The sequence below is a fragment of the Tetrao urogallus genome, assembly GCF_951394365.1.
Source record: "Tetrao urogallus genome assembly, chromosome: Z".
Classification (NCBI taxonomy): Eukaryota; Metazoa; Chordata; class Aves; order Galliformes; family Phasianidae; genus Tetrao; species Tetrao urogallus.
The window spans coordinates 4,486,573-4,514,274 of NC_136816.1; the positions used below are offsets into that span (position 1 = coordinate 4,486,573).

Here is a 27,702-nt window from a genome sequence, read left to right on the forward strand (position 1 = left end):
CCAACACTGAAAATCTTATGGGATGGCATATATTTGCTGATTTCTTATAAATGCTTCTTTAGAGTTGTGAAGGCGTAGAAGGAAGAGCAGCTTAATGAAGCAGTCCAGAGAAGGCATGACAGATTTTCCATACCTGTGTATTTTAAACGCTCTCAGTTGCATGGATATTATCTTTATTTTACAGCTGAAAAGATGGTCCTGCCCTGTTTTTCCACATTTAGATTTTACTCCTGATTTCATAGAATTATAGAATCATTTGAGTTGGAGGGGACCCTTAAAGACCATCTGGTCCACCTCTCCTGCAGTGAACAGAGACGGCTACAGCTCCGTCAGGTGCTCAGAGCCCAGTCCAGCCTGACCTTGTTCCACACTTTTTTCCAAGGTTTTTTTTCAATATGGAAGTACTAATTTCCTTTTCTGTGATGTTTTAGTAGCTCACTTTTTCATTTGGAGTTGTTTTTTGTTTGCTTTCACTTTCCCTTTTTCTCCTGTGTTTTATCCTTATTCTCACTGGCTGATTTTCCCTCCAGCTAGATGTCAGTTCTTGCATTTTCAATTGTACAATAAAGAGATGATACAGAAAGACAGCTGGGATGTCTCTCTGTTGGTAGTGTCAGTAATTTCCGCACATCAGCGAATGGTTTAAATATCATTCTCCTCCTAATTTTTATTCCCAGCCATGTGCAAGTAATTCATGCCAGGAGATACAATCTTAATAGAAAAGGTGTCACTCACATCTGTAGGCACTGATTTGAAACACATGGTTCTGTAGGAGTAAGAACCCCATCAAACAATTAAAATAATTATAGTCATCAATGAACAGGACCTGATTGGCCAGAGTTCTTACAAAGGGCTAATTGGATATGTCAAATCCAGATGTGTGGCAATCAGATAATTTCTTTAACTGCCTAGAAAAACACAGGTGGAGTCTGTTTTGGGAGGTGCTGCTCCTTAGATCAAAGCGATGCACAGCCCAGCGGCCTGTAAATAAAGTAGAATATAAATGGACTATAGCTTTTTGCTCAGTAGAACTGTTTAGACTTTTGTTTGAAACCAGCTTTTGATGGCAAACAGTAGTCTACAGAACCTCTTTCACCTGTGGAGTAGATAATGTGAATTTCTAGTCCCAGTCCAGGTAATCCCATCTAATCTCACACTATTGAGTGATACATCTTTCGACTGTAAAAACACTTACAGCTGTATCTCTTTTATGTGTTTGTTAGTCTTGATCAGTACATGAAATACTCTGCATGTGATTGTTTTCTGGTAACATTTTTAGACCAAAGAAGCAGTAAATCATTAGCTATCTGTCTCTTTCTTATATGGCTGTCTCTGGCTACAGTCTTGCTGTTTTTTGTGGATTTTCTTTGTGTAAACTTCATGGCAGAAGGTGAAAACCTGCTAAAATTTGTAATCTTAATTAAACTGGATGCAAGAATGAGCAAACCTCTCAAAAACAACATGCTACCTTTCAAGATAGGTACAGATGCTGAGGGTATCTCTTTCTAGAATAAATTCTGTGTATATCTGCAAAAAGTACCATGGAAGATGAGTTTGCCTGTACACAGTGGAACAGGTGCCTTGAAGCAGATTGAGCAAAAGTCCCTTTTGAAGTGTTGTTTGTCTGAACATGTGTGTAATACATGTTAATAACAGGCAGCATCTGCAGCACCTTTCACAGGTTTCACACAGCTAAAAATGAAAAGTATCTGAAAAAAGGAAAACAACATTCAGAGTGAGTGTGAGAAACAACCTGTGCATCCACATGCCTATATGGATGTCCCTTTAGCTACCTGCAAAAGGCAGAATGCTAGGTTGGAGCTGGTTCTGATTGCATGCTGGTAAATGCCTTTTTTTTTATCAAGCAAGTTCAGGAGTACCTCTCTGGTAAAATGTATCTCAGGCTCACCTCAGTAGCAGTCAAGTGCTTTTTCAGCTGAGGACTAATGGAAGCTATATCTGAAAGACATCATGTGATTTTAATGGCTGTTCAGGCATACATTGTCTGCCTATTATGTTTCGCTCAGATTCTGCAAATAAAGTGGAGCGCTGGGACCTGAACTGATGGAGGTTGAGGACATCAGCACTGGGTTGCAGAAGGTCAGCGTGACAGAGCAGATGTTTACATACTGGCTGTGATTAATATGAAGGTTTTTTTCTGTGCACTCAAGCATAGAGATAAACTCTTCTTCCTAGCAGAGCTTTTTAAAATGGAATAAAGAAGGCACTGACCTTCACTTCTTTTTCTCAGAATCTGTTTCTGTAGTTTTCCTAGCTTGATTTCTCCCTCTGTGCGCTTGCTGCACTGCTGAATCACTCTGTTGCTTGCTTTTTGTGTTCTCCCACTTGTGTTCTGTTGACCAGCATCTGCCTTTCCTGGAAGCTGTCAGCCAGGTATTAGTTGTGTCTTTCAGCCCTATTCCAGGTTTACCTTTCAGTGTCTGACTTACCCAGGGTTTTTTTCCACACTCTTGCCCTGATGCCCAGCCACTTGTGTGCTGTTTTAGGACCCTTTCCTTTGGGATGGGATGGATGTTGTGGAGGTAAACTGGATGCCATTTGAGCAACAGTGGCATCCAATGGCCTAACTGGCCAATCACAAGTTGAAATTTTCAGTGCATGTGAAAAGTATGCCAGCTATACTATGGGCATATGATAAATGCATGGTGGCCTTGTCCTGTGGAAAAGTGCAGAACTCTTGACAGTACTGACAGATGTAGCTACAGAAAAGAAAAAAAAAAAAAAAAGTGCTACTAATGCTGTTTGCTTCCTTCCAAGGAGGCCACTGTACAAGGTAAGTTTCCTTGCCTGAATACCTTGCACTGTAAATTTTTTACTGTCTTGCTGAGTAATTTCAGAGATTGGTTTTTTTTAGTCCCTTCTTGTTTTGAATTTTCATTTGCATATATGTAGAATCGTAGAATCATAGAATTGCTCAGGTTGAAAAAGTCTTAAAGATCAAGTCCAACTGCAACCTTACCATAGTCCCCTAAAACCCTCCACTAAATCAGTGTTTTTCCTCCTGCTATACTCCCTAATGGGTGATCACTGCCACGCAGTTTTCAGTAGAAGTGATTTACTGAATTTAAGTGCTTCATTTAAAAAATGCTTGATTTAAAAAAAAAATAATACAATAACTGGACGTGTTCTTTTATTCTGTGTTAGGGCAGCAGCATTAATACCCTGAAATTTCTAGGCATTGCTGTGAAACAAATAATAGGAATAAACATTTAAATGCAATGAATCACACAGCCAACTGTAAGGAAATTGTTGTGGGGATGGCATGCATGTTTTCTTCTTCTTCTGTTCTGCAGGAGAGGAAATTTTCAACAGCAATTTGGTATTTAACGACAGCCTGGAATGGGGGTATTAAAAAGAGATAGTGGGTAGAAAAACTGATCTAATGAGTGAGGCATCTGTTTGCTAGATACTTGGAGATGTTCTTGGCATTATTTGAAAATAGTTTTATGGCAGCTTTAATTAAAAAAAAATTAAGAAATTAAAGGTTGTACTTAAGCGCTTAAACTGTTACACTTCAGTTATAAATAGCAGCTTCAGTACAGGAAATTGGGGAATTTATCTCTGTTTTCATTTATTTCAGTGACAGATTAATGTCTGTTTGCAATGAAGGACCCCCATGAAATGAAGTGGACGTACAGAGGAGTAGCCTGCCTTTACACCAGGGCATTACACCAACTTCTTCATGAATATTTCTGAAGAATCAACCAAGGCTATCAATAAATCCACTTTGTGCTTTCAGTAGCTAGTAAGGGCTTCTTAGCTTAGAATCAGCATGAGCTTAGATTTGTACAACCTTATTCATATAGTAGATCTGATAAGAAAATACGGCAGTATTTTGCAGTGACGTATTGGAAGGCTTGTGAAGGCAAGGAGAGGATCAAATACCTTCCCTGTCAATGCAAACTGTGTCCAGAAGGAGATGTATTCTTAGCTCTGGGAGGATATTTGATTATCTTGTCATGTGAAGGCAACTGCTCTGTGTCTGATGACAGCAGTGAGAGAACTGACTATAAAAAGAATGGATGAGTAGATCATTCTGGCCATGCTTTTTCTCTGAGACATGAACCAACTCTGAGTTTCCAAATGAACACAGGTGACACAGAGGACTCTACTGTTGGTTGTTACAGCTGTACTCGCTGCATATTTCATTATGTGCACTTTTTTCTTTTAACCTAATGAAAGTCTGAAAAGTTGCTAGTATGGCTGTGTCATTTAATTGTTTATTATAGCTTGTTAAAAAGAAAGCCCAAGCAAACAGTGAACAAAGACATTCATTCAGATAAAGAAACCTTTTCTCCAGAAGCTTTCTTAAAATTCATATTGTTGTATTCAGAGAAGTTGTTTTGTTTTCTAGAGTTTGTTTGTTTTTAAGTTGGCTTATCAGTACCCCTTTTACTTGTGAACAGATCTTTTAAGTCTTTACAGACTTTTTTGTTTGCTGTCTAATGCAATTTCTAATGCATGAGATTCAGTGGTCTACAAAGTCTTCAGGTTCATTTGTGAATGGCTCATGCATAAAAAGACAGATCACTGCATCTCATGAGATCCAGATGCTGGCAGCCAAGTTCGAGGAGAATATAGAACAGGTGGCATTAGTTGTGGAACTGGGGCATTGTTTCTTGCTCTTTGTTTCTACTAGTACAAGCACAAATTAATGAATGTTTCTGATGAGGAATTCATACAGATGGTATGAGTGTAATGTATTATGACTAGGAGGAGCAACCAAAGCAGGGCAGAATCTCTCTGATCAGTTGTTCTTTCATCTGGGTTGGTCACCCAGAGGTCAGATGGGTTGAATGACTTAGTTCTTTGCAGACAAGAAACTGTACCATTGCCTTAATCTGAAAAGCTGTTAGGATTAAAATTATTCTACATTAAAATGCAAACTTAATGAAGTATTTTTGTTCTCCTTATTCGTGGTACTTTACATGATGTTGTCTCTGTGTTTAAAGACTTTGCAGCCATTTAGATCAGAATGCGCTTTTTCTCTTAACCTTGTATTTTGATTCTAGGAGCTTCCACATTTAAGGCAGAGCTTGCCACCCAATTTCTGCCTGCTTTGTTTTATTTACCCTTTGTGAAAGGAACTGGGAAAGTGCAGAAATAAACTGCTGCTCCAAATGTATAAAGGTCTGTGTGAGAAATAATAATATTTCTGTTCTGTGTTTTTGCACACAGAGGAGGAATTGTTCAGTAATTTGACCGTATTCAATGAAACTTGTGTGAAATGGCAAATGAGAACTGGAAGACTGGGAGTGCAGAAAATTTACACAGTAAGTGGGGTGGTATTTGAGGCTGAGAGAAGCCTTGTTCTAGTTAATTTTTGTGAGTCATTACTGGAGATCACTTCAGTGGGTATTGTTTATATGCTGAGTTTTTGGCTCGCTCTTCCCAGTGAGCCACACAGAACCTTGAACGTGACTGGTCTAGGAAGGAAACATATACCTGTCCTAATGTTAGTTGAAAGACTTAAGAGCTGTTGGATCCAGATCCTGTAAAGCATCTTTATACCTGCTTAAAACTACAGGAACCATTTCAGCACAAGTTTGTGTTTTAGTGGAATTCCATTGCAGAGCATTGACATAGAAAACACTGCAGTTTGCTCTCTGTCCCTATCTGTGATGTAAACATTTCAAGCAAGCAGCATATCACTTGTAGATGTGGGATGTAACCTGTTTCAGAAACACAAGGTAGGTAGATATGCTGTACCTTGCTCAAAAGATTTGACCATGTTATCATTTGAATATTCTTAGAACTGTTTTCCTTGGAAATTGAAAATAACATTTATAATTACTATTGTTTGCCACCTGTAAACCTAAGAATAAAAGCTAAAATACAGATTCTTAAAAACAAGTCGTTCAATCAATAATTATTCAAATCCAAAATGATGCAACAAGAATTCTCATGTTTTGGGAATACAAACAAATCAGGAGAGGTCGTTTTTTGAAACGAATGAAAATATAAAAAATGAAAAAGGATGAGGAAATTAATGCAGAAAAGCATTTCAAGGTAGGGTGATAATTTTGGAAAACAGCCTTTCTCCTGCTGCATTATAAACCAGTGCTGTTTTAGTTTGAGTGCTTTCGTTGAGTACCGCTGAGATGGAAAAAAACAAGTTCCAAATTACCTTAATAGTTCAAAGCAAATGTTTTTCATTGTACCCTGTGGTACTGGCGAACTGTGGATCTCTGAGGTAATGTGATCTGTATATTTGCTGCTGCCTGAAATCTGCTCTCAGTGGGACATTTCAGAGTGGTAAAACTCGGGACAACACATAGATGCAGTAAAGTTCCAAACGCTGTCTGGACTGGACTGCCTAGATATGCTTTATCTATCCCTTCCCCTCAAACAAATACCAGATTTTACTTCACAGTGCTGGGAATGTCAGCAGAAATATTGTCTTTTACTGTTATGTAGCCTTAATGCTGCTTCTCTAGGGCAAGGATGAAAAAATACGGACAAAACAGAAAGTAGTGACTTGATTCATGCATGCTCTACATTTAGTTACAATTAACTTTTTGTGTTGGTTGTGGTTTTGGAATCTATGTTAAAGATTCCTTATATTTGTAGTAGAAATAAACAGGATGTATTTTTAACAGCCAGAAGAGATTAAAAGTCTAATTTAGTAACAGAACCATCTGATTGAATCAAAGTAGTTGGTTACAAGCTTCTTTTTCATTTGAGCTGATATTCTAAAATAGGTGACAGCTGGATTGTTTAGGCTTATTTGAATTGATGTTCTGAATTTTGAAGAGCCACAACCTTTTGCAAAACTATTTTTGTTAATCCTTCAACAGTTTCATATTCTTGGTCGAAGATGGGATGAAAAGACATTCTCAGAAGATGCGATACTTAACGTCACTACGAGTGAAGATAATCCAAAGGTGTGTTTAGACCTCAACTCTGGCAGTAACTACGTGGTGAATATTACTACCATCTCTTCCACAAACATACCTGTTTCAGTTACAGTAGCAGTTCAAACAAAGGGTAGGTTCTGTTTTGTATTCACTGTGCTTGTAGAAGAATTTATTCTGGTGCAGAGGTAACTGTTGGATCATTCTTGATGCTCACTACAGAAATGTAGCCACCGTCGCCACCATCTTTTTCTACAGGTGCTTTTCTTTGTGCTCACTTTAGTCACTGAATCTGTACTCACAGCTGTGACAGCAAGTGCCCTGCAGAAAAAATGGGAAGCGAGCTTTTTCAGAATTTGCCTTTAGCCTTTGGCAGGATTGATACAGTGGCACTGCTAGCTACATGCAAGGATATCAGACTATGGCACGGTGCTTACTGTTTTCCATTCCTTGTCTTTATAACCAGTTCTGTGGGAGAATTCCCTGTGGCAGAGCTGTGTGATGTTGATCTAAGTGACGTGAGCATTACAGATAACATCCTTATGCTTAGTGCTGATGAGAAATGTTCTGGCAGCTTTAACTGCTAAAGGCATGTTCTAACTGCAGGGTTCTGTTGGACATGGAAATGTGAAGCTTGCCTTCTGATATTTTAGTTGTAAGGGGACAGATGTTGAGAAGTGAATGTCTAGGGTTTTTGGCTCATTAAAAATAAAAATTAAAAAAAAAAAAGAGGTTCTGTCTCCTACTCAGAAGGATATTAGAAGTAGATCCTTCTTTATTTTCATCTACTTGCATTCAAATTGTTGAGGAACGTGAAGTCCCTGTGATAAGTTTATCTCTGTTATTATTATTTCTACAGTAAAGGAAGCTTTCAATAACGTGTTAATTTTTAATGATACCTGTTTGAAGTGGCGGAGAAATGTAAGGGGAGCTGATATGGAAGACAGATATTTAGTAAGTAATAATCTGTATTTTGAATTTAAGATGCTTTTCCCTCTCTAGGAAACAGTGTTAATCATATATGTGAATAACCTGCAGTTTTTCAGGTTCTTGTCACTTGTTCCTTGTTCTATTGCTGTCTCATAAAAAGCTTCATAGCAACCTTCAAAATAGAAATAAACCACTTTTTTCTTGCTTACTGTTTCCCCTGTTTTACAGTTCCTTATCTGTACCTCCCCTGTCTATGCCTTTTGCCTCAAGTGACTGTACCTTCAGCTTTGTCCACTCTGGCCCCAGACAAGGCTGTTCCCATTGTAGGCAGTACACTCTGCCTTGTGATGTCACTACAGGCTTCCTTTTGTCCAACAAGGCTTTTCTTTGTGAATTGTCTCTACCAGAACTCAGACCACCTGCTGTTGTCTCAAACCTCCATGCCTCCATGTTCTAAGTGGTACTCATTGATTATCCAAAGGCATAAGATGCATTTAAAGGACTATCAGCAGGAACAAAATACATCAAGCAGTTCAGAATGATCAGGAAAAGCCTTAAGTTAATAATTTCGTTATCATTTGGGATATCAACAAGAAAATAACCACTCCAAAAATCCAACTGAAATAAGAACAGTGGATCTGTAAGTTTTCCTGGAGCCACAGCTGTTTGTCAGAACATCCTGGAGGGCACTTGGCATTTTCACATAGGTCAGAGTTGCTTGATTTTCACTTTTTCCTCATTGTTAAACCATATGTGCAATGTGAGCTTACTTTTGTAATTCATCACTTTGCACTGTGAAAGTATAGTGGCATTGAAAGTGCACCATTACCAGAAGCCTGTATGTTAGGAAGCAAGAGAGACTTGTGGGAAGTTATGGACCTAGTAAAAAATAGGAAAGACAGACTAGGAGAAGAAGTGGAAACAATGTCAGAGATGACTGCAGAGGGACTGCACTTGTCAGATTTTCTACACGTACGAACTGCCAGCAATTTTGGCACTCTATTCAGTGATGTGTTTTTTGTGCTATTCCTTCTAAATTAAAGTGTGACATGAATAAATGTAAGTAATATATTAAAACATTACCATTTGCATGCTGTGATTGTTTGGTTACAGTTTCACGTGCAAGGCCAGCGTTGGTATCAGAAGGAGTTCTTGCATGAAATGACCTTCAACCTTACCACACGCGAGCAGGCTCCAGAAGTTTGTTTTGATTTGCAGCCAGGCACCAATTACTCCATTAATATTTCCATGGTAGCTTTGAATTTTTCACTGCTGGTTTCCATGACAACGCAAATCACAGGTAGGTCCTGCCATTTATTTTTTGTGTTTTCAACAGAACTTATTAGATATGAGAGATGCAGGTGAAATAGCCTGGTTCATCTCCGTGTTGAATGGTGGGCTATCAAAAGGGCTCTTTCCATGCTTAAAATTCTGCATTAATATTTGCTTTCACGTATTTAGTACTGTTGGCATTCCAGCAGGTGAAGAGGGGGAGAAGTGAAGTGTTTTGAAGTGTTGTTTTTCAAGGCAGGAAAAAGATAGATTCGTGGGCTACATGCAAGATTGGTACCTAGGGGAGAGAGGGACAGTTCCATGTGCTAGGTCACATTAGTTCCATGTGCTAGGTGCTAGGTCACTTACTCTTTCCATGCCAGTTCTCTCCACCATGGAGACTGTAGCACAGCAGGTATTACTAAAGTATGCATGGGTACAAAGTACAGAGAATCCTGCAAGTATCTGTAAGTACCTCAGAGAGATCCCTTTATCTATAATTAGTAGAATACAAAACATAAAAGGCATTTGAGCAAAAAAGTGCACTGTCTGAAGATACTCAACCTTAATATTTTTGCAAGTGTATGATACCAAATGTTATGCTAAAAAAATCTGTCTTTTCCTAACCCGTTTTTGGTCAGAACATTTTTCTACCAAACATATACTGTCAGAATTTCTCTATTACGTTATCATTATTACCCTGTGAAGCACAGTGCTTGGTGCTAGTGCCCGTTCTTTCCGTTTGGACCACAAGTTGGAAGAGGTGGGTGAGAATCCTTGAAACTCTGTGTGCACGTAGCTCCATTCAGCCACTAGATGGAACCGGTCCTCTTCTGACTGCAAATGAGGAACTGGAGATTGGTAGTTTTAGAAATTTATATTTCTACAAGGTTTTTAAAAGTAAATCTAACTTTTTTTAAGCTTCACAAAAGGCGAAACATCTCTTGTTTTCTGAAGGTACTGATTAGGGTATACAATGACCAGGATTGTTAACGTGTTTTGTGAGTTACTTTGCTTTGACTCAAAAGTAGCATCCATTAGTACATGTATCACAGAATCATAGAATCAGAATCATGTATCTTTGTGAAAACTAATTTCCTGTCTTACAGTCTGGTTGGCTGAGGAAATATGCACTTGGAGTAAAGGCAAAGTAAAGGTACTCTTTACTGTGTCATCATAGTTCCAAAACTCTGCTAGACCATGTTGACTCACTTACCCAGAAGAGCTCAAGAGAACACTTTGCAGTAAGTGTTGTATGACGTGGTATTTGTGACTTGTCAGTTGGCATGTTCCCTTCTCCATTGAGTCAGTGCTTAGCAAATGCACTTGTGTAGCCGTAGATAGAAGAGATCCTCTCATAAAAGTTAGGTCATTTCCATTTTGAAGGGAGATCTTGCCACACAAGATGTTTTATATCTGGTAGTTAACTTCTGTCAGTGAGCAATAAAGGATAGAAATTCCTCTGCGATTAGGAGAATCATATCAAAAATATATAAATGGGTATATCAAAAAATGGGTATATCAAAAATATGCCCCAAAAAATTACAGTGCCAAGAAGCATTTACATGCTGCAAAATTCACCAATTAAGGAGAACCTAAGTAAGATGTTATGTTTTATGCTATTTCAGCTAATCTAAGATGAAAAGAAAACAAATAAAATAATTATTCTGGCAGTATCCCTTTGACTTCTGTGCCTTCTATTTGGAGAATTGCATTAGCTTACAAACTTAATTTATATAATTATTTTTAATTTTAGAGTAGGTGTTTAATTTGCTTCTTCTTTTGTCCAGCTATTTTGTAATAATGCATGTTGTTAAACCAGATGGTTATGTTTCTGTGGTGGGTGGAATGATCTCAGTTTTTCTGCCAGCTTAACTTTGGAAAGTGTTGTCTGGCTCTGGTAATTTTCTGGCTAAACAGTACTGTATAAACATAAGATATGCCTTAAAAACAGAGACTCTAAAGGAGCTGAGACACACACAGATGTTTAACTGTTAATTTATTGGAAGCAACCTCATTTATTGTCTAAGATTTCATACAGCATCTGTTAACAAATGCACATTCAGTTGGTCTGTTTCCCAGATGGGGGCAAATCCACAAGCTGGGAGGTGTGGCATCTCCTTCCACATTTCACTTTTCACATTTTGGGAGTTTGGGAAATTGAACCTGTGGAGTTTCAAATACTGTCAAGAGCCATGTCCCAGATGGTTGGATAATCAGGTTCAATTTCCCAACAGTGTGTGTAAAGTCTTCAGAGTGTTGCAAAATACAGTAAGCATGTAAGTGCTTGCAAAAAGTTTTCTTCAAAAAGGAAGGCTAACAGATGCCTGTTGAGAAATGCGTTTCCAATTTATATATCCTGAATGAGTATATCTGGTATCCACAAGATTTGTAAAGAAATAAAAACACACACAAGAATTTGGGACTCAAAAGCCTGCTTCAATTCCTGGCAAGAAGCAACCTTTTAAAATAGTTCTGTGCTGAGCACATAGCTGTTTTTGCCTATCATCTTGTGGATGGTAAATATAGTCTACCAAATGTTTCACGGATCATTGAAGTCTTGCTCCTTTCCTACTTCCAGTAACCGGCATCTCGCACAGTCTTTTATGTCTAATTGTAGTTGAGCTCTCAACATTTGTCTACTCACGATAGGAAATTAAGTCAATTATGAAGTGGTTTGCCAGTGATTACATTGTAGGTGTGAAATGATGATAGCAAGACTGTCTTTCAGTGAAGGAGGGAGCTCTTGTCTTTTTCCAAGGAAGAGAAGGAATGTGTGTTTTGAGTGTATTCTGTATTTTATAATTTCTGTCAGACTTATTCTAATTACATGCGTTGTTTTTTTATTTTGTAGTGTATTTATGGAGGCATGCTCAGACAAGCCCTTGTTAATTTTGTTGCTTGCTTCACATTTGAATTTAAGAAGACAGTGTTTTATAACCACTTCCAAGAGTTTGAAAAACAGAACAATAAATTTGTTGTGTGTGCTTTCACTTCTAATATTCTACATAACAGCAATTAATTCATTTGTGACATGAAAATAATGCTGTTGTTTGTTTTGGGATAGATTCTTAAAGATCACATGTGACAAAATTTTGGTCTTCATGTTGTTAATACCTAATTATTTATAGTTTCTGTCTAGTTTTCTGTGGTTTAGACCTGATCACTGTGATCTAAGACTTCATGTAAGTCAAAATTTTCTGGAAATAGTCTGAGTTATATGACTATGTCTGAGTTGCTGAACAGGGAAGACGCACATTTCCTTCTTGTAAAATAACTTATAATAGGTCTCATTAGGTCTCATCTTCCTACCCTCCAAGTTTTGCACAGAATCAGTTATATTTTGAGTAGGTAGTATGCTTACTTTTCACACATCTTACTGTTTGCTGTGTATTTCTACATTGCACTTTCCAGTGGCTTTGGACAGGTTTCACTTACGGCCCGTGTATCTCAGACAACTGAAGTAGTTCTCGTGTTTCTCAAATGCTGTTGTTTTTGTTTTAATCCAGGATATACATGCAGTCTACAGACTCTTGATAATCCAGGATATACATGCAGTCTACAGACTCTTGAATGTGCGTCCCCTCACACTTCATGTGAATGTGTACATCAGAAAGTAGACTCACAAGCAGGGAGGAAGTGGTCAGAATTAAAAGAAAGAATTTCATCACAGGCTGAGTATAGCGTTCTAGAATCTTCTGCTTTGCACTTAGTAGGTGAAAGATGTTCTTCATTGGACTTGATAATTTTTAAAGGTCTTTTCCAAACTAAATGATTCTACAATTCTATTAGGCCACAGGTAGGGAAGTCTGATGTGTGTGTGTGCCAAGGAGATACACACACACATATATACATAAGATGCATTATTTTTCTGCTCCATCATATGATGAAAAATATTTACACTTTTTTTTTTCATAGATGAAGTTTTTTGACATCTGGAGAAGGAAAGGGAAAAAAACAAATCTGCTTTCACTGAGGAAATAGAAAGATTGTTGGAGCTGTAGTGATATGACAGTTCATACTCTCACAGCACATTAAAGACCTCCAGAGAAAAGGGGAGTGAATAAAACCTGAGTATAAAAATTGTTCTTTTGTAAGGAGGAAATTAGACACTAATCCTGTAAATGTTTCTATTTAAATTCCATGTGTGCACTTCATATTTACACAAAGATCATTCAAATGCATATTTAAGTTCAGATAAACCTTACTTCTCAATAATTTTTTTTATCTCCTTAATGAAAAAGATTTTCTTTCTCATAAAGATCCATGAAATTATGGTCATTCTCACCACCTCTATCGTTTTGTTTACAGGACACTTGATATCAATGTGCTTTACAGCCCGTGCTTTACATGCTCACCAAAACATTTATTTTAAGTATCTTCCATCTGGAAGATGGAAGGTCGTTAATATTGCTGTAGGTGCTCATTGTTCTTTGCAAATTTGTAGTGATACACCTGCATCAGCTGTTATTTTCCTGAAGCAGTTACCTTAATTTATACTGAGTATAATTAATGAGATGCAAAAAGGAAAGAAGCAACGCACGAATAGGCTACCCTGGGGAGGAAGGTAGATCTTAAGGCTTTTTCAGCTGTGAATTCATACACACATACACACATGCTGCTACTATTTCCATTGTTAAGAAACAGTATTTTAAAGGAGATTTAAGTCATCATTTTCTGTAGATATGATCTTGATTATTTCCCTTCCTTTTTTTCCTTTTCCTCTGCTAATAATGTTTTTCTCTAAAGTAAAAATCTTTCCTCTTTGTTAAAGCCATTTAACAGAAATGTGTAAACTTATTTACTCATTAGACAGTAATATAAATAGTAAAAAACCTTTTCTACTGAATGAATGCCTCTGCCTTATTTTTTGTGTATATTTTACAGCATTGTTTTTGACTACCTTGTTTTAAAATTCAGTGAAATACTTTACTGGGTATAAAACCTGGAATAACCATTAAAGAACAAACAAAACCTACACAAAATCACAACAAGAGAAGTCTTCAGTTTGATTTCTCAAAACTTGAGAAGAGTTACCAATTGCTTTTGGAATTTGTGATTTAGCTCTTTATTCTGAAAGCTGTATCGGTAGCACAAAATAAGAAAGGGAAGCATTAAAAGGGATATGCTGTCCCCAGACAAATTATACAAGTTTTAGTAGGTTTTATCTGTAATGCTGTATGAAGTGGGATAGAGATGGATCTGTGCATCTGTTTTTGACTTAATCTGTGTACCTGACAAACCTATGCTACAACTTTGCTTGCTAGCATTACATATCCTAAAGTAAGCAGCACAGTGTTGTCCTAGAATTACAGTTTCAGAGTTGCACATAAAATCAGGTGGCAGGAAAGGTATTAAATATTCATGTTACCACTCCTAGAAAATTTCATGAAATGCCTTCATACTACAGCAGTTTGCAATTGCAGTCTTGGGCTGTAGCAATAAACAGTGCTGACAAATTCATATCTGTCAAACAGTACATTTCCAAGACTAAAGAAAAAAATATGTGTTCCATTTTGAATTTTTTAATCATTATTAATGCTTACAGCATTTTCTGAAGAATATGATTACATTATGAAAGGTTTTCACTCCAGCTTTGAGGCATGTGCTGTTTTCCTGTACTTTTGCAGTGGTACTTGGAAAGCAGGTGCACTTCTTTCCTGGAGCCTGGCTTTGTGTTCAAAGGGACACTCAGCAGGTTGATTCTTATTGTGGAGAATGAGCATGACGATGAAATGTCATAGCAGTCCAGAGCTGCTAATGCTTGGACAAGCACTAGAATCGGACTGCCTCTGAGTATGCTTATATTTCTTGCTAGGTTCTATTAAATTTTCTTGATATTGCTATGGATATTAGTCTGTTTTGCTGGTGGAGAACTAAAACAAACTGAAAAGAACACATAGTAAATGCCTATACAAAAGTTAGGTGCCAACAGCACCTGAACACGTTGGAGAGTCTTGCTTTCTTCTCACAATCTATTATCAATATTCTTCCATCAGCAGTATTCCTCTTCTCCCTCTAGCTGTTCTAGTTGTTGTTCTTTCAGTATTTTTTCTGCAGATTCTTAAATCAGAACATTATGATGGCTTTGGAACAGATTATTTATGTATTTATTTTTGCAAATATTGAATTTCTGGAAAGATGCTTTGAATGATTCTCGTTGCTGAATACTGTATGTGGAATAAGTCCCTCAGAGTTTCTTTTCTGATTACTGAAGCAAAAATGAAATCCATTCCTTTCATATGCCCCTATTATCATTTCTTTGCATTGTTGCAAACTGTTTTCTATTCTTATAAAGGCAGGCAGGTTGTCTAGTGCTTCACAATTTGTATTTCTTGCCAGCAACTAAAAGAGGAAAAGATGCTGAGCTTTAAAGCTAGTGTGGTATCTACATTTTGTTCTCTTTTGCCCCTGTATTAGAGCTGCCAGGAGTGGGTGGCTGTTTGTTTACATATATTGCATTTTTCCTGGCAAATTCTGAAAAATATAATTGTTGTGAACTGAACCAGCAGTGGATTTTTGCCCTATGTTCCCCTTTCCTCTGCTTGTTTGAAAACAACACAAAACCGCTGCAAGAGCTGGGGCTCTTTTGCAGACAAGCTGTGCATTTGTTACTCTTCAGACAGATACCACATCAATGGCTTGATGGACCAGTTTTTAAACAGCCTAGTTGTATCTGTAAAAATCCAGCTGCAAGCCTGGAGAAGAGAAAGCTGCGAGGTGACCTGGTAGAGGCCTGTCAGTATCTAAAGGGGAAAGAAAGGGAAGACAGAAGGGAATTAATGGACTCTTTAGCAGGGTTTGTGGCAGTAGAACAAGGGGAAGTGGCTTTGAGCTTGGAGAAGGTAGATTTAGGTTGGATATAAGGAAAAAATCTTTTACAGTGAGCGTAGTAAGGCACTAGAAGATGTTGCCCAGTGATCACAGAATCACCAAGGTTGGAAAAGACCTACAAGATCATCCAGTCCAACCATCCCCCTATCACCAATAGTTCTCACTGAACCATATCCCTCAACACAAAATCCAAACATTCCTTGAACACCTGTAGGGTCAGTGACTCCACCACTTCCCTGGGCAGCCCATTCCAGTGCCTGACCACTCTTTCAAAGAAGCAGTATTTCCTGATGTCCAGCCTGAATTTCCCCTGGCGTAGCTTGAAGCCATTCCCTCTGGTCCTATCACTAATGACACGAGAGAAGAGGCCGACCCCCAGCTCACTACAACCTCCCATCAGGAAGTTATAGAGAGCAATGATGTCTCCCCTGAGCCTCCTCTTCTCCAGGCTGAACATTCCCAGCTCCTTCAGCCTCTCCTCATATGGCCTGTGTTCCAGACCCCTCACCAGCTTTGTTGCCCTCCTTTGAACACGTTCCAGGGCCTCAATATCTTTCTTGCAGTGAGGGGCCCAAAACTGGACACAGTACTGGAGGTGCAGCCTCACTAGTGCTGAATATAGGGGAACAATCACCTCTCTGCTCCTGCTTGCAACACTGTTTCTGATGCAAGCCAGGATGCCATTGGCCTTCTTGGCCACCTGGGCACACTGTGGGCTCATATTCAGCCGAGCATCCATCAATACCCCCAGGTCCGTTTCCTCTACGCAGTCCTCCAGCCACACCGCCCCAAGCCTGTAGTGTCGCCTGGGGTTGTTGTAGCCGAAGTGCAGGACCTGGCATTTGGCCTTGTTGAAACTCATCCCATTGGCTTCAGCCCAGCTATGCAACCTGTCCAGTGTAATTGATATCCCATCTCTGAAGACTTTCAAGGTGAGGCTGGATCAGGCCCTAGACAACCTGGTGTAACTGTGGTGTCCCTGTTCATTGCAGGAGAGTTGGACTAGATGGTTTCAGAGATTCCTTCCAACTTCAGTTTTACACTATCTAGCATTTGTTGAGCCTCAAATTCATCCAAATAAGTTCAACTGAACCTGGATTTTGCACCACTATAGTTAACAGTATGACTGTCTTAGTACTTAATTTCTTTAATCTTGGAAGAAATGTAATGACCTTTCTGAATGCAAGTGCTTGTGCTTTCAACATGTTGCATTTTGCTAGCTCCCTGTTTACCAGTTCTTAACTCACTTTACACTTTTTCTACCAGTCCTCATTTTCTCCAGTTATACTGAAGATTCACTTGTATGTTAACATATATGTGCACATACCTCTATTCCAGCTGCTTGAAAAGTCCACACATCTCAGTAAGGATTTGCCTGAATTGAAACCCTTTGTAAATCTGCAGTGATTTTCTTGTTTGTCTCCATGATGTTGACTATTGTTTCCAATATTTCAATATTGTTTTTCTGCAGATAAGCTCTGCATTTGTTACTCTTTGGTCAGACACCACATCAGAGGCTTGATGGACCAGTTTTCAAACAGCCTAGCTGTACCTGTAAATATCCATGCTAATTCTTTCGGACTTCTGGGATAGGTAGTACACAAGCTTTGCACTGTTCTCTGAGCTGCATGCACTGAAGATCTTTTCATTTCCGCTTGTAGGCTGACATTGGCAATTTCCATTTCCATAGCATCAGTCTCTGTCAGAGTGCAGCTGTCATCATTGCCACTGTAATTGGCAGCAGGAGTGTTTGTTCAGTTTTGGCCTAGATGCACGTTCCCAGAAGTACAAATCAGAGCACTGTACTCGTATCGAAATCCTATTTAAGGGACGTGGTATTGCTTGCTGACTGTGTGCAGTAACTAAGGAAGTTGCCTTCTCGAAAGTGCTCTTGGCTCAGATTGATTCTCCTTTATTCATACAGACTGATTTCTTATAATGAGCTGTGTGCCCAGAGATTTATGTTTTTCTTCTCTTTGGTGATTTCATTTAGTCTAATAAATAATACTTCTTCTTCCTGCCAGTCTTTCCTCTCTTACCTCAGGGCAGGCTATCATTTTTCTTTGATTTCTGTGTTTTTCCAAATAGCACATATACCTTACTGCAGGCAGTCTAGTCAGGATTGCCATGCTATGGTGCTCATATTTGCCCAGTGTTTATTTGATTAGGTTCTTTCTATTGTCTGCAGACTTAACCCTTTGAGGTTTGAAGTTCTGGGGAAAAATTATCTAGGAATCCTCATGCCTACAGTGTCGCTAAAACCTCTCTGGCATTTGCTTGCCTTTTAGATCCCCCCTTCCCAGATATAGAATTTGTTGCAGCAAAAGGTTCTGCACCGTTGCTCAGACTCCGGAAAGCAGAAGATCGAAATGGACCCATCAGGTTTGTCTCTGCACTTTTTACCTTCTCAAACAACATTCTGTAGATTTGCGGTGTACGTACTGGAGCTTTCTGTTTTGATTATATTATTTTTTTTAGCAGTAGGTAAACAGTTAAGCTGTAACTCCCAGTGCAAAATAATATTTAGCTTCAGACTCTTCCTTGATTTCTGGACCAAAATTTTGTTTTTGAGAATTCTGAATTGTTTTTTCCCCCCTTTACACAGTGAAATCGCACTTGATGTTTATTGATGCATTCAAAGCAATACTACCCCTGTTGTTTTTGTTTTCCAAGCAACTTAATGGTACCACCATTCTTTTTTCTAGGAGTGAGAGGAAATTGAGAGCAAAGTCTGTGTTTGTACATGTTCTGAAGTAGTGTTTCCATTGCTACCAAAATATGTTTCTAGAGAAAAAGGGTCGCATCTCCCTAACTGCTGTTTGTGAAAGAAGAAAGTAATTGTAACTCATGTTACACTAAAGCAGAAAACATTTCAAAGTTCATAGTATGGGAAATAGTGACGGTAGCTGCTGTAAGAATTACTCTTCCTATGATTGGATACTATAAACTAAACATTGTTTTCAGATAACACAGACAGATATAATCAATTTCCTAGAAATAGTATTTGTCCTTTAAACAGAAAAAGTCTAGTTGTAGGGAAATTAGGAATTGTTTTTAGATCCCCATGATGTGTGCTATTTCGTACGTGAAATTGCACAAAAGGTGGGAGGAGCAAATGGCCACGTGCAATAACTCAGTTTGGTGGTCTTCTGAGCATGAATGAACGTGTAATGTTACTGTGCACGTCATGAAGACTCCTAGCTTTAAATTTGTCTATATTGCTTTTTGTTCAAAATGCAAGGGTAAACACAGACAGAGAAGTATTTCAGTACAGGAAGAGTTCATACTGGGCATTGATGATTAAAAGCAGTTAATGGGCTCAAAGTAGAAACGATAATATAAAAATGGAGTGAAAGTCTGATTTGTTATGCACTGAACTGAAAGCTAATGTTTACTTTTTTCTTTTCACCACTCTAGTCTTTATCAGGTGATTGTGCTTCCACTTGGTTTGCAAAGTACTTTTGTTTGTGACTCCTTTGCCACTGCCACTTTCTTCAGCAACACCACTGACACTAAGGGATATGTGGCAGCTGAATTTCGGGCAAAGGATGTTGCTGATAACATGCCAGTTGCTCTTGGAGACAGACATTACTACGGAAAGTTTTATAATGCTCCTTTGAAGCTGGGAAAAGAATACTGTGTTTTTTTGAGAATAATAAGCGAGTGGAATAAGGTAATGGGTGTAATGTAAACTTTTCTTTATACTGATTAAATGACATGTTGATGGAGAAAAAAGGAAAATGTTACTTTCCTCTTAAATTTTTATGATTCTACTTGACAGAATTAGTTTAAATCTGATGCTTCTTTAAATAACTCTTCTAACTCCTTACAGATATTTATGTAATTGTATTTCTGGAGCAACTCTGGATGCCAAAAGGCAAACAATAGAAAGAATTTAAAGCAGAGGTCCATCTCTGCCCTCAGTATCTGGAGGCATCTGTTGGGCTAAACTTAGTGGAAGAAATTAGTTTAAGAATCTGAAAACCACTCCTAAGCAATGAAAAATTCTCACAGTATTGAATTGTAAGTTATATAGTTCTCCAAGAGATAAGGGAAAAATATGTTTTATAATGCATATTGACTTCCAAACAGCCAGTTCCCTTGAGGAAGCCTTGCTGGAATAAGGATTGCTACTAGCATTTTTTTTGATTGTCTATTTTAAGGTAAATACAGATTTTATTTAGAAACAAGATGTCGCTAAGCTATGTTCAATGTTCCAGCGTCTTGCCTCCCATGATGTCATGCCACTAGTTTTCCAGTCACGACCTGTCGTGGTGATCAAGAGCTTATCATTTTTTCCTAATACAGGTAGTTTTTCTCTGTAGGTAGTTTTTCTCACGTGCCATATTTTCCACGTGCATACAGTTCCCAAATGTCAAAAGTAAAAATAAAACACCTACTAAAGAAAAAAACACCTAATTGAATCTTGGCCTATAGCTCATTCTGTGAAAACAGAGTTCAGAAGTCTTGTGAATGCAGCATGAAGTAAGGAAGGAAGTAGGCAAAAGCTCATCTGTTAATCAACTGTAAATAATTCCCCGTAATTCTGGAAATCTGCGCCCAAAACTGAGTAATTGAATACTACTTCCAGTAATAAATGTGACTGCCTCTGTCCAAACAGTGAAATAAAACAAGTGAATGTAAGAGCTGTTACTGATACCTGTTAATCTGTGTAATCTTTATCCTGTGTACCATCCAAAACGTTTGGTTCACAATAACAAGTTAGCCCAAAATATTCTGGAATTTGGATGTTGGACTGTTTTTTTTTTCCCCAGAATTCACTCTGTGAAGCAGATTGATAGTGAGTCAAATATGTACAATTTTAGCCTATCTAAGTAAGTCTCTGAATTCAGTTTTTTCTGTCCTACAGTTTTATGCGTTGGTATCCCTAGTTCTTTCCCTTTATTACTTTTCTGATACTGAGGAAGTTTTTCTATTATTACTTGTGTTGAGCCTTTTCCTGCACTGAGCAGCACAGATTGCTTAAATATCTCTGCAACCTGTCTGTTGAGCTGCTTGTAAGTTATATTCCTTTTCTCTTTGGTATAGATTATTTTCTGTTTTGTTTTTTTGTTTGTTTTTTTTCTTTAAATCTCTGGCATTGCCAGATGTGTTTCCTAGGCCACTGGTTTAATGGAACATAATTTCTGTTATCTGTATTTTTGGCTTCCTTCCATCTAGAATGCATCAGTCCCTTAATATGCAGTTTTCTATATGACTTTTCGGATTTAATGAAGCACATGAGGTTACATTCGACACTTTTAAACCATCATTGGGATTGCAAACACCAGCCAGCTTTGGTTCTCATCTCTTCTTTGAAATGAAACTCATACCTGTGTCTCTCAGGGCTGCTACCAGGGGAAAAAACGTCATCTCAATTTCCCAAAGTAAAAACATTCAGTATGTTGAGGATGACTGCCCTTGCAGAGAGTGTAAGTGATGATAAATTTCTCTCTTGAGAAACAGTGACTTTTATGCTTTCATTTCAGGTCAGAACACAGTCCTGTGCTGTATGGGCACAAATTAAAAGTAAGTGAATTTTAACTTCAGTGATAAAGCAGCAGGTGTAACGTCTGTGCTTGGCAGCATAATTACAAATAATTGTTGTGGCTATTCTTTCATTTGCCATTTAGAATCTGTTGAATTTTGATGATTGGGAAGGTTAGAGTCAGAAAATTTGCTTTGCACTTGATAACTAGAGGACAGTGTTCTAAAATGGGTTCTATTTTTTTAAATGTATCTTTGTAGACATCCCATCCAAATGTTACATAAATCTTTGTGCACAATAGACTTGAAGAACAGAAGTGAAGTGTTAGTAATTACCCTTAAGATAGTTCTGTGTTGGCTTAGAGATTTATTTCATTTTGTTAAACATCTTCTAGCTATTAGTAGCCGCTAAAGACCCCTACAGACTCTAAATTCTGCTCTGGAGTTAAAAGACTTAGGAATGCAGTGACATTGGAGAGTGACAGTGCTTCAAAATGGTGCATGGCTCTTGGTGTACCTGCTCCCTGTTCAGCAGAAGACACACCTGGCGGCTGTTACTACTAGCCTTGAGAAGTGCATATTTATTTCTAGGCTGCTTGTTGTTGTTCACTCTCAAGACCTGGTTTGCTTAGTGCCACAAAGAAAATGTCGCTTAGACAGCCTGTATTTATGAGAAATTCTGCTAAGCTCAGGAATTCAGTAGGGTTGAGAGCTCTGTTGCTTGTCTAAAAAGGCAAGAGCTGTCAATTAACTCTGGAAAGATTAAAAAAACTGTCCTCTCTGAACTTGTTCTTTATCAGTTTCTACAGTGCTGTCAAACACTGCTATGTATAGGTGAATTTTATTTTGGAAAAAGAATGAGAATAGCACTGAAAAGGTCCTCGGTTTCTTACTGGTGCATTCCCATTTTACTGGGTAGACTTCTAGCCAAACAGTGTCCTTGGCCTAGTGTACTTCTACAGTTGGAGAGGCTGAGGGTGTTATTGGTTCACTGAATCCTTTGAGGGACATTGCTTACTGTGTGTGAAGAGCAGATCTGTAAATTAAATTTTAACCAAACTGCATGGTTTCAAGTCCCATATAGACATGCCTACACATTGTTGAATAAATCATCATAAAAAGTGGTAGAATGCTGTTGTAACTATACTTCCTTCAGTTACAAATTGTTGTCTGAATAAAGCAGATCATGAGTTATCTCGCAAAACAGACTCTGCCATGTATAGGCAAAGCATTTCTTTCATTTTCATGGAAGACTAATGTCTGTTCTGTGCAATTAACATATGGAAATTGGCATCACAGTGAAGTAAGGACAAGTATTACCTGTACCAAAAGTGAAAGTGCTTGAGGATTAAACAGATGTTCCTTGCAAGGTCTCTGTCTGAAATCTTTATTTTCTATTTTTCCAGACTCACAGTAGGCTAGCAGGTGAGAGTTGAGTTTCTCTTTTGTCAGGGTACCCTCACAGGTAGTTCTTAGTAATTCTGGTTTTGAATCACTATAGGCCTTTTATTCTATCCTTTGGTTGCTTACGGTATGATGGACTTGGGTAACGTTATCATTGCCCAGGGAAGAAAATAGGATGGGGAAGGGAAATTATGCCTGAATTCCAATAATTACAAAAGAATGCATCAAGCCATTTAATAAAGCATTAGAACTGTCTGGCACAAGAGACAACCTTGGCATATGATGTAGACTGAGTTGTTCATGAAACTGGGGAGTGGAGAAAGGTAATAATTTTTGAGAACTGTGTCTTACTTCCTCCTCAGCCCTGTAGAGCTGAACAGTCAGCTCTAGGACTGCTTGGTGGAGCAGCAAGTCCATCCAGCACAGGAGTTTTGCTATATTACCTCAGCTTTGAGCAGACTCAGTCCATCACCAGACTGAAGCTACATTATTTGATATTTGCTCATTCGATCTGGTGTTTTTCTTTCAGATTCATCACCTACCCTTTGGTACATGACTGCAGTTGTGTTAGGGTCAGTTGCTGCTGTCTGCCTTATACTGTTCTTGTCATTCTTGGCAGCACGGTACGTATTGTTTTTATCTTCACCTTCCCAGTCTTCCTGCACAAAGTTTACATATTTTGCTTTTCAGTTAGTCTTTTTTGCCAGTCTGCTTGATTAAGGCCTCTTGGGTGGATTATAAACTTTATCAAGAATTATCTCAGTGGCCACTTAGTCTGACCGCTGCTGGAACTGATGTCCTTTATATCTTTCTAGTCACCAGGGAAACATCTGAAAAGTATGGGGCTCATCTTAATAAAAGGAGGATTCAGAAACTGAATAGCATGAGGAATTTCATCCAGATATGTTTTGATTTTATGATTATTAAAGGTTTTTGGGGTGTGCTACTCCAAAAGTGAAGTCATTACCAATGGAAATGTTGCTGTATGTTTCCGATTTAAGTATCCATTTTCCAGTATTACCAACTTCACTCAAAGTGCCTGCAAAGTTACTTTTTCAATAGTGGTTGATATTTAGCTAAGGCCTACAATAAAAATGTTATTGAAATTTTTAAGAAGTTGATTCTTATTTTGTGATCTTTCATATAGGGACAATAACTTTGTAAATGTCCTTTCAAAACTGAAATAAACATGTGCCTTTCATCAGTTGTGTGTGTCTAGGTGACTAAAATGGGACAAAGGGACACAAGTACTTTTCAAAATTGTGTCCAGTCAGTTAGCATCAATGTTAGAAGTGAGCTGTTTAAATAATAGACTGCTGCAAGCACTCAAAAAGCAATTACGGAATGACCAACCTACTCCTGCCCATAGTGCACATAGATACTCCTGTGCATCTCTGAATGATAAGAGAAGGAGCTGTGAGAGAAAACTGCTGTGGATGCTGGGAAGCTGGCTTCTGTGTGGTCTGTAAGAGCAGATTAAACAAGGATTTTTTAGGAGTGACACAGCTACAGCTGGTCTTGCCATTGATGTCAGGTGGATGGTCTCAGATTATTTCCTAGGATCCTTGTGAGCTTGAATTTTCTTTGATGTCTGTCACAAAGATCCACGGAATTCAAGTATTCAGCAGCTTGTTGTGTCTTCTGTCTCAGGAGCTATATTAGTCCAGTGGCACAGATTATGAACTCCTCGTGTCATGGTTGCTGAAAGACATTCAACTGTCCCTCAGTGGGTTTGCCTGGCACTGGGTTGACAAAGCGTACAGCCTGACTGCTGTATGCCCTTTAATATTAATTATACTTCCTTCATTTAAAAAAAATGTATTAGCACGTAGTTGTTGTTACTGAGATACCTTGTCATAAATTTCACCTTGCTTCATTCCTATGCTTCCTTCAGTACGTGGTGCCTTTTCAGATGTAAAACAACAGTGCCAAAACTTCAGCTCTGTAAAAATTTGCACAGGGCCTGAGTGTTGTCATTATCAAGGTTAACCCAGGTCAGGCATCTGACAGAATAGGAATGCTTCCTACTTATATAACTTGTTAACTCTAATGTTCAGAATTTATACTAGCATCTCAGTTCTTAAAACAAAAAAACATCTTTATAAACCGTCTTTTATCTCATCAGTATGAGCAAGGCACTGCCTGTCAGATCTGTACTTCAGTCTTCAATGATTTTGACAGTTTGTTGGTTATTTTGGTTTTTTTTTGACTGAAATGTCTTCTCTTTCTTCAGCTCTTATCTCTACAGGACAGTGCACTCCCCACCTGCTGCTTTAGCCTGCGAGGGTGTACGTTTATCTGCTACCATGGACACTGCACGAGCATCATCATTACTAGAGACTGAAAATGTCTCTCTTCTCTAAGGCGATATCCCTTGAAGTCAGCATAGAGAAAATGCAGTCTCCTTACCAAAGCCAACATCTGCCAGGATGTATCTGTAAGGCACATCTGTACTATAGCACTGACATTTGAAATCTGTTTTTTATTGAGTTGTTTATTGCATCCCCTTGTTTTCAGACAGTGTGGTGTATAAAGAACCTCCCAGCACAGATGCGTTCTGTCAGAGACATTAGCATGCATCCCGTGTGTTTGGCCACACATTTAGCTATTCCAGCCACATGGGCGCCTGGAAGTAAACGTGTTTATCATACCTGATTACACAAATAATCCCCTGATCCAACAGAGACTATCTGAAGATCAACTCCTACTTTCAGTGCCAGAGGGAACAAACTGACCCACTATGAGAGAAAATGCAGATCAATCCTAATGACAGATGAAGTGCCTATTGTGTTTCCCAGTAAAAAGATAGATTTTATCAGTTACTTATGGATAATGCAACTCCAATAACAAGTACAGAGCTTTTAGAGACTTGAAATAAAGTCATCAGGAAGTGTGTTCCAGAGATACTGCAATTGTTGCTGTTAGCGATTAGCAATAATTGCAAATAGTAAAAAAGAATAGCTTTAGTGGCATGTGAAACTGTTCTAAAGCAAGAGCTACCTGTCTTAGATACAGTTTTACTTTTTTAATCTCTGTTTTATAATTGCAACTGAATAAAAACTTTAATATTACTGTCTGGCTGGTGAGCTGGTATGTAACATCGGGTTAGTGTCAATCAGTAAAATGTAGTTCAGTAATTTCTTATGACATACTCACAGGAAAGAATCAAGAAAGAATCAAGTGCCTGACCTTATTTCCACTCCTGTTCAGAAGTTGCTTTGAAATACATTACAAAGTCATTCTGTTAACTAGTGAAATAAATAAGAAAGAGTTTTGGTTTTCTAGCCATTTTGTTGCTTTTCCAAGTAATGCTTTGTATTTCACATTTCAAATATATGATAGCTCTTTTTGGAATTCTAAGCATTTCTGATTCCAGTTGACTTTTGTATTCCAGAGACACTGTCTCTCCAGGTTATATAATTCTTTTTCTTTTTGGTGTTCAAAAAGGATGTTTTCAAGTGTAACAGTAGACTCTGTAGTTGGTAAAGCAGAGAGGGGTTACAGTTAAATTGCATACAGCCAGGGTTATTTATTTTTAAATTTTATTTTATGTTTTTATTTTGTTTTGAAGTGTGGGTAATAGCAGTGCTCAGATGTTACATCTGTTATCCACAATGTTTTTCCACTGATTCCCACATCTGCTCATCACATTAGTAAGTCTTGAGTAGTTGGCAACTGAGTAAAAATGCCTTTCTGTACATTAGTGATTGTGAGTTGGTAGCATTTTCCTTCACTGATTAAGAAAGAATAACTGAACTGTTCTTTGTTGGCTTACTGTTACTTGATTTTGCAGTTTGAATTCCTCTGGAATTCATTCTCACACATTCTGTTCTTAATTCCATTTCTTGGTAGCATACATGGCCATGGTTTGGTGTAGCTGTACAGAGTGCACCACCCTGTTGTGGTTCATTTTCTTCAAGCCTATGTCCTCAGAGAGTTCATGAGCAGCTGTTCCTGAATAAGACAGAATTGGCGAGTCAGGAAGTAATTAAGAGACATGCCATCCTCTGCAAAAAAAAGACTTTCTGCACCTGTGCTGCACTTGCATTATGTTACATTGGACCGCGAATGTGAAGTTTCATCTCTCTGGTGGCTGGAAAGTTTGAAATCTCCCTGTAACCTTGAGCAGCTCATTCCTTCTCTGTAGGCCTCTTTTCTACCGAGATTGTCTTTTCATAATGTAAACTTTTTCAGAGTAAGTCTTTCTTACTAAACCTCCTTCTGCTGTCAATTACATAATGACTCATATGAACTTCTCTGCACAGCAGAGTGGTGCAGCATATGTAAGGTCCAGGAGTGGGCTGACCAAGGAGAAGCAGTGAGGCAGGAGTCCCTGCCAACAAGTTATCCAAAACAGCTATGGTCTTTGCAAGATTCCTTCTTTCTTCCTCCTTTGTCACTTGGCAGACCTACCTCTGGCCGTGAGCCTTTTTTCGTCTGTTGTGTACATATTTTTTTTTCCATGTACATCTGTTCCAGTTTAATGTGGGAAGCATAGAGAAGAAACGATTTTGCATTGCCCTCTTCAGATCATTTTGCAAATGTTAACACTTCTCTTTTTAGATATTCTGTTGCTACCAACCTTTTCCAATGCTTTTTAGTATATTTCAGGAACAGGAAAAAGGGTTTAATAGCGGTTAGAAGGAAGCAGATTCTTTAAAGTTGTACTCAGAATAGCTATTACTGGACTGGACAGAAAAGATGATATGAGATTATGCTGTCCATCTTTTATAAAAGCATGTTTGCACAATGCAATGAATCTGATTTAAGAGCATTTCTATTTTAGGCCAATTCTCTGAGATTTCCATAGGAGAGAGTACATCTTTATGCTAGAACTGATCTCACTGCAACTTCTGGACTTCTGGACAGATAGCTCCTTTATAAAAATACTTGCTACAAG

At 38.3% G+C, this 27,702-nt stretch overlaps 1 protein-coding gene across 1 annotated transcript in view; it reads left to right on the plus strand.

The window, feature by feature from the left end:
• Positions 1-25,165, plus strand: part of SUSD1 (sushi domain containing 1) — a gene marked incomplete at both ends in the record, with an annotated part of 37,092 nt that extends 11,927 nt beyond the window's left edge. The window contains 9 exons of the mRNA XM_079548146.1: positions 5,200-5,294; positions 6,819-7,008; positions 7,735-7,829; positions 8,919-9,105; positions 18,200-18,293; positions 19,329-19,584; positions 21,401-21,440; positions 23,332-23,425; positions 25,036-25,165. Of these exons, the coding sequence (XP_079404272.1) occupies positions 5,200-5,294; positions 6,819-7,008; positions 7,735-7,829; positions 8,919-9,105; positions 18,200-18,293; positions 19,329-19,584; positions 21,401-21,440; positions 23,332-23,425; positions 25,036-25,165 (1,181 nt within the window). The remainder of the gene's footprint in view (positions 1-5,199; positions 5,295-6,818; positions 7,009-7,734; positions 7,830-8,918; positions 9,106-18,199; positions 18,294-19,328; positions 19,585-21,400; positions 21,441-23,331; positions 23,426-25,035) is intronic.
• Between the last annotated feature and the right edge of the window lie 2,537 nt (positions 25,166-27,702).